This window comes from Euphorbia lathyris, chromosome 2, assembly GCF_963576675.1.
Source record: "Euphorbia lathyris chromosome 2, ddEupLath1.1, whole genome shotgun sequence".
Classification (NCBI taxonomy): Eukaryota; Viridiplantae; Streptophyta; class Magnoliopsida; order Malpighiales; family Euphorbiaceae; genus Euphorbia; species Euphorbia lathyris.
The window spans coordinates 17,239,578-17,247,433 of record NC_088911.1 but is presented as its reverse complement, the minus strand read 5'-3'; the positions used below and the strand labels follow the sequence as shown (position 1 = coordinate 17,247,433).

The following is a 7,856-nucleotide window of genomic DNA, read 5'->3' as shown; positions in this document are numbered from 1 at the left end:
CATTAGTGCATTATCATGTTGGAAGTTATCAAAGGAAATTAGAAAGCAACAAATGTGGATATAGGACTGGCCACCTATCCATATAAAGCCTAGAACGACGAATGGAGCGTAGAATGGCAAATGAAAATGCCTAGAATGGCGAATTGAATGTGATTTTTTTTTTTTTTTTGCAAAAAATAAAGATACTTTGAAAAAACAGTTGCTTAAACATACAAGGTGTATGCCAAAAGCAACAAATATGGATATAAAGTTGACCACCTACTTATATATCCTCAACAAAATACTTATATTAAGTATCAAAGCAAAAATGGTCAAGCCCATACTTGCCCAAAAAATACTAAAATATATAAAAAGTTATTACAAGAACTTTGCAAAACTACAACTTTTACTCAGTAGGAGGAGATTCGTGTTGAGCATGATGCTTAGAGACGCAGTAAAGCTTGATGACGTGTCACACTTCTACTGACCTGGAGAAATGTGTTTAACAGAATAGCATTAAATGCAAGGCACGTCTAGAAGTTGAACAACCTTAAAGAACTTTTTAGACTTTTAAGATGGGCTTTTGATAACATCCGGATTTACAAATGATGTCATCAACCGTTATTCCTTTTAGAAGGAGGAATAATGACAATTAATAAGAGTAATGACAATTAAGCTCAATTAAGGCAAACACGTTACAAAAGGAGTATATATACCCCCATCAAGACATCTTTACAAGTAAATTCACAACACTCTTCTGAATACTTTTCAATATCTATTAATCTCATATTTTATTATTGACTGACTTTATCATCGGAGGTGGTACAACCGCACCCAACGGTGTCTCCCCAACAACAGAATTATCAATAACAAATGAAGTGTTGTTATCAAGTTATTAGCACACTTTGAATAGGTCCCCCATAAAATTTCAAAGTTCCAGCTATTCTCGGCATAATCTATCTTTGGATAACTTTTACAATAGATATAAACCTATCAACCTATTAGGAAAATGAAAATAAGCATTTGCAATTGCAATTGTATGTATTTCTAATTGCGAAATAATGTTCTTAAATAAGCATACATACTACAATCCCAATAAGAGCAAAAATAGAGAAAGAAAAAAGAAAAGGTTACAGAGCTTGCCTTTGAAAAGGATGTGGGCTGTTTCCAAAGATTTCTGTCAGTTAGGGCTATTCTACTCCCCCTCTTGAACAAAGGCCCATTCCAAAAATAGTACATTCAAAATCAGAACAAACATAATAAAAATGGTGCATCTATCCAAATTCTCAAAAGCCCAAACTACTACTAAGTTTAGCAGATTGAAACACAGACATTACATCTGCCTAAGAATTACTTATTTAGAAAATTTCACAAACTCAACCTTAAACTGAAATTGAAACCAAATCAATTCTTTTTGGAGTTGTTTATTGATTCCACCTTCCCATCATTCCCACCAAGCAATAAATACTTATCTTTCCTTGTTAATCCAGTGCATTCAAATCCCAGAACATCACCCAACACCTTCTGCACATAATTCGCCACTTCAATCGACGATTTCCCTCCTTTCTTAACCGTCATTTCATCAGGCAACCGATCAAGGAAAGTCAGCTCATAAGTCGGCCTTGGGTTCATGAAGAAGAAGTACACATCCCAAAATTTAACGCCGCGCACGGTGGTGCCGTAAAACATGTTTTGCTTGCAGTTCATCGCCACCGGCACGATCCGGTCACTCATTTCAGCAAACAAAGCACTAAACCGCAGTAAAAACTCTTCACGGCAAGTGGTTCCCTCTGGGCATACAACCAGATCACCTTTCTGGAGTAGTTCAGTGATGCGTGCAGCATCAGCCACACGATCACGGGTCAAAGCAATGGCTGGGATGGGAGATAATAACCTTGAGAGACGGCTTACGCTGTATGTGACGCACGAAACTTTGCGTCCGAGTGCAATTGCGATGACGATAGGATCTAAAGCTGTTCGGTGATTGCAGACGTAGAGGTTTCCTGGGGTTCCCGGCGACGGGGCCGGAGGTCGGGTCCCACGGATCTTCAGGTGGATGCCTAGCATCTCGTATGTGTACCTTACTATGCGTTCAGGCAGAGGTAAATTGAAGTATACGCGAGTGATTGCGAGTACGAATCCGAATGGCAGCCAAAGATAAGTGATAAGAGCGTTTAATGGGTCTGGTCGCTGAACAAAGCGCCCGTCGTGGAAGATTATGCGGTTCTTTAACCGATCTACCGGTACCGGAGTAGCTGATTTGCTCCGGTGGACCATATACCCCTCCTGCAGTTCAATTTGTCAATTAGTAATCAAGCTTAAGGACATTAATTAATTAATTAACGGGTTAATACTTCCATGAAAACAACTTGAAAAAACTTGAAAAAAAAAAGAACATTAGCCGTGCCCAATAGTTGATTGTAAACTGATTTTGATTGTAGGGGTTAAATGCACATACAATCACAAGGTTACAAAACTTTACTATTTATTTTCAGAAAAATCATATGGCAATCTCAATAGCGAAATGTTGACTAAGATGGTAAGAGCAACTAAAATTAACCACTAAAAAAAATTATTATTTAAAATTAGAAATTTAAAATGTAAATAATTAAATATGACTATGACAATATTATGGATTAATAAGGACTTTAAAGCTCACAAGAATAATTTATCCTTCAAAGTTACAAAATGTCTTCTTAATTGATTAAACTTGTTATTAGTCCGTTAAATCTACATGGAAAAATAATTAGTTTATTAAACTTATCATTAGCCCGTTAAGTTCAAAACAATAAAAGAATATTTAGATAAATTAAAATTTCCATCAATTTAAGTTTAGAAATCTAATAATCCATTAAATTTCTATAAAACAAATTTAAATGACTGTACAAGTGACCAATAAAATACTTTAAACAAATTAACATGTAAGTTTACAAGATAAGCTTTTAGACCAAATTTACATTTGGTGAGGTATGAAACCAAACATTATTAATAGTTAAGTGTGAGAATATGTCATATGTGTATTAATTAACCCTTATTCTAAGTCATGAAGCATATATATGCCATTCAATGCGAAAGTTCTTCAAATTACTTATTCCAAATCTGATGTTAGAAGCCCTATAATCACAAGGGAAGAAGTAATCATATCCGTTGAATTTAATTATCTTTCACTTGAATAAGAATATTGAAGTAACACAAAACAGTGGCTTGTATGGATAAATGAGAAGTACAAGTCATAATAACTCCTGAATTCGATCACCAAAACCCTACCTAATTATTTAGCTGGCACCGGCGGGGCAGTTGGGGAAAATTAATACCACTGGTCCCACAGGATTCAACACATTAAACAAGCATCAGCCTTTTTGGTCCTCACTATTTTTGGTTAACAATGCATTTCGTAATTTGCTTGTATGTTCATACCTTAGATTGCAAAGGACAAATAGTTTTACCAAATTTACAGCCCAAATCTATAACATCAGATCACATGCTAGTTTTCTCCTAATGAAATTTCATGAATCACACAAAAAAAAAATATATTAATATTATAATTAGAGGCTTCATAAAGTGATAATGACAATTCACCATCAAATATTTTTAGGCTGTCAAACTAAATGCAGTGTGAGAGTGAACAATCTAAAATGATATTCAATTCATTTGATCATTGGATGAACAGTGAAAACTGGAAGCGTATATGACAAACCTTGCAAATGGACATGAAATCATGATCAGTCGTGCGATCTCCGAGCCCAAGATCCGGTGCTTCCTCTCCGAACTCCTTCAAAATGGCCAACTTCTTCCATTCGCCGACCAGCACACCAGGCTTCTTAACGAATCCGGTAGCTCTCTTAGTCTTAGGGTTTACTTCGATCTCCGTTCCCAAAACTTTATCTCCGCCGAGGAAATCCTTCACAAACGGCTCCACCATAATCGTCGGATTCGCCGTCACCACAACCTTCCTCTTGCATCTATCAAAAACTTCATAGCTCTCCTTCCTCACATCCGCCGCATAAAACCTGCATGAAAGAACCAAATAATCAATAATGATAACTCCACATCACGCGAGCCTCGTGAGGCACAGAAAATCGTTACAAATTAATAAGTTATTATTGCTCCTTTCCTTTCTCTATTTAGCCAAACAGAAAGAACTAAGTACTAAAAGAAGGATATGTATACCTAGGCAAAACAGCGCGGGAAACAAGTTCGATGTCGCGGATCTTGAGTCCGGCATAGGAAATGAAGATGAGGATTTGGATCCCGATGGCTTCAGATATGAAGAAATAGGAAATGATCACAAAAGGTAGAGAGAGAAGCAACACGAAACCACGGAAGAGACTTCCGGCTTCGACGGCGACGAGCATGAAGTAGGGAAAGGAGCTACTAGACACAAGGAGAGTTCCATCGAGATCAGCAGCTACTGAGTCGTAGGAGGAGCCGCTGCAAGCAGTTATTGAGGGAAATTTCTTCTTCGTTAGTTTTGGTTGCGACATTACGCTGCCGGCCAGAAACTTTGATCGATCTCTTCTTGCTTAAACTAACTTCTTCTTCACTCCTTTCTTTCTTTCTTTCGACCGAGTAACGCTTGCGGATTACGAGAGAACCAGAGAGGGGAAGCTGTGGTTTTAAATGTGGGGGTTGGACGCCATAATTACCATACTGGGCCTCCGATTCCAAATCGTTTTTCTTTTTTCTTAAAAAAAATTAAAAATTAAAAAATATATATATTTTTTTTTTTGAGGAAATATATTTCTTTCATTTAATCACATCCAATTAATTGATTAGAAACTGTGCAACTTGTTTTTAAAAAAAAAATGTGCAACTATTCAAAATTTTATTATTTGATTCATGATCTCATATTTTTTCACATTTGGTCCTCTGATCTATTGAATTGATAAAATTTTCACTTAATTTAGAATAAAATTTAACACAATTATTATCTTATTGACACATGCCCATATATTTTAATTTAGAGTTTTAAATCTAATTAATTATTTTCACATATGAAAAAATCTATCTCACAAATAAATTTTAAGATTTATGTCATGTCAAGTCTATATGTCAAAATATCACCACATATCAGGAAGATAACGGTTTATTCAAGTTTCCATCCAAATTAGATAAAATTTCAGTAGTTTATGGATCAAATGTGACCGAATAATATATGAGAATTTAAATGATAAAATTTTAAATAGATTGGCGCTAAATAACACTTTAAGCCATTAAAATTTACTCGTGGCGCAGTTAAATATAACCTTAATATATTTAAATTGGATAAATTATGAAACTGAGTTAAATTGAGACTTATTTACATATTTAAACTTATTATATAACACATTACATATCTAGACTATTTTATTTAGGAATTACCCATAATCCTCTTCATATATATAACATTTAAAAAATTCTTCCTCTCTTTTTCTCTCTGCGAATTCGAAGTGTTTGTTTTTTAAGCGAACTCGAATTGCTTTCTTCTCTGCATGTCTTCTTCTCTATGTTTATTCTCTTTGATTTTAATATCAAAAATCGGTAGGAAGGCATCTACTGTATGTATGCGATTTCGATTGTTTTTAGGGTTATGTGTTCTCGTTTTCTTGTTTTTGCGATTTTGGTTTGAGGTTTAGTGTATTGTTGTGTTTTTTCGTTAGTTTATAGCTATATTTTACGAAATAGGACTTAGAAATATTTCAAAATGATAGTAAAGAGTTCATTTTATTCAGAAAACTACTTCGCAGTTATGAGTTTTCTTCGAGATTTTCACCGACTGTGAAGCAAAATCATCACAGTTGGGGCAAAACTACGAAGCTAGGAGTGGTCTACGACTTCGTGGTTGAGTTAACTGTGAAACTAAGAGTGGTCTGCGACTTCGCAGTGTCATCAACCGCGAAGGAAATACACATGATTTACTTCGTGGTTCTGATCAACCGCGAAGTAACCAAGTGAACCGCGAAGCTGCTTTTTTTCATCATTTGTCTAAAATGAGCTACATTTTATTGAAGGTTGATTCATCTAAGAATGATTTAAAGAAGAGGAAGAAGGTATTAGTTGATGACAATGTAAAAGGCATCAATTTCAAGTATCTTTATAGCATGAACACAAATGCATCAATCACCTAGTGAGGGGTGATTGAGATATGATGAAAGTAAAGACCAACATATACCCCTTTGAATGCTCCAAAGAGAGAGATCCTCATGTGGATCGAGAAAAGCCAATATAAACGAGATATACAATATTCCATCTCCAAAGGTGGGGAGAATGCCGGAAGAAACTCCAAAGCATATTATCAATTCCATAGGATCAATGGCCATGACACAGAGGCCTCCTGAGAGTTGTTCAAAGAAATAGAGAAGTTGATAGAAAGAGGCAAGCTAGACAGATTCATCCAAAACCCCCAAAGCTCAGATGTCATCTTGCTTGTTCATGGTGGAACTCAATTTTACTCAGAGCTCCACGCTCACTGCACCAGTTGATAAATGGACAAACTTTCTTAATTGGAATCCCTTCCCTATGAGGTGTCGTTGGTTACGGATGGGGTAAATCCGATGCCAAAGTTAATATATTATTTGAGAATAAAAAGGGGTAATAACAAGAACTAGATGGAAGTTATCCAACATACCTCAAATACACATAAGATGTGGTATTTATATAGGATTCTGTAACCTTTAGCATTAATGATGCTTTATTGGAACAGTCATGTCATTACTTCTCTTTAATGGCTATTAATTACCATTAAAGTATGTTCATCTTGTTTAAGGGATTTATAAAGGTGCCATTTAGTCTTCTGAAACCGTCCAGATGAGATACGATGGCGGATGTTCATGGAAACGAGTTGTGATGGCAGATCCTTCTTTTTTGGCTATGTACATCGTATGTCGTTCGTATGGCGTATCCCGTTATGTTCCATATGGCATAACATAGTGCTAGGGACTCATTCTCTTTCCCTATTATTACATATTTGGCCATGGATAAATTTAGATGTTATCTGAAGCCCCCCTTAAGCGACCAAAAAGCCCTTTAGGGCTGTTCATCTACAATGCGTGTTTTCGGCATTTAATGGCCTTCTATCAGGCATTTTTTGAAGCATCGCACTCTATTTCTTTTAAAAGGTCATTTCGTCCCCAGAAAGAACTTCTTCTATCTTTTCACTTGCTCCCTTTCTTCTTTTGGTGATTTTTAGCGAGTTCTTAGCAGAGTTCATCATCTTCAAAGTTCTCTTCTGTGATTTCTTCTCAACGCTACTTAAACAGACATAGGGGTAGGGGTACGATGGCTGGATGATAGTTTTTCCATTTGCAAAGCTACAACGGCTGAATGTCTGACGATGAAGTCTATCTTGAATCAATATGAGGCCCTGTCTGGCTAACCTGTTAACTTACAAAAATCTGGTATTTTCTTCAGCACCAATGTGTATGATCAAGCAAAACAAATATTGTAGGGCATTTTAGGTGTCATTGCACCTCTTAATACATGGAGGTATTTGGGATTACCATCACTTATTGGTAGGCGAAAATGAGCAGTATTCAGTTATCTCTAGGAGAAATTATCGAAATGTCTCACTACTTGGGGTAGTCATTTCCTATCACAAGTAGGTAAAGAAGTTCTCTTTAAAGTAGTAGCTCAAGCTATTCCATCATATTACATGAGTGGTTTTCACATACCTATTACACTATGTGAGGAATTATAGAGAATAATAAACTCCTTCTAGTGGGGCTCATCTGGTAACTGGGGATGAATTCATTGGGCATCATAGGAGAATCTGCGTGCTTAGAAAAATTGTGGAGGATTAGGCTTTTAATTTTGCTTTACTAGGTAAACAAGCATGGGATTTAGTTTCTAACAAAAATGCTTTAGCCTGTCGAATCTTCAAAGCCAAATACTTCCAGTTA

At 35.9% G+C, this 7,856-nt stretch overlaps 1 protein-coding gene across 1 annotated transcript; it reads right to left on the bottom strand.

The window, feature by feature from the left end:
• Positions 1-998: 998 nt before the first annotated feature.
• On the bottom strand, positions 999-4,575 carry LOC136216984 (probable glycerol-3-phosphate acyltransferase 8). Its single transcript, XM_066003539.1, has 3 exons — positions 4,150-4,575; positions 3,677-3,989; positions 999-2,265 (listed from the first exon to the last, which is right to left on the bottom strand). The coding sequence occupies exons 1-3, from the start codon at positions 4,461-4,463 to the stop codon at positions 1,384-1,386; spliced, it is 1,509 nt and encodes a 502-aa protein (XP_065859611.1). The 5' UTR covers positions 4,464-4,575; the 3' UTR covers positions 999-1,383.
• Positions 4,576-7,856: the final 3,281 nt, after the last annotated feature.

Coding starts and splice junctions, on each gene's coding strand:
- LOC136216984 (XM_066003539.1), bottom strand. CDS start 4,463: ATGTCGCAACCAAAACTAACGAAGAAGAAATTTCCCTCAATAACTGCT. Junction 3,990..4,149: donor TCCCGCGCTGTTTTGCCTAG/GTATACATATCC, acceptor TCTTTCATGCAG/GTTTTATGCGGCGGATGTGA. Junction 2,266..3,676: donor ATTTCATGTCCATTTGCAAG/GTTTGTCATATA, acceptor ATTGAACTGCAG/GAGGGGTATATGGTCCACCG.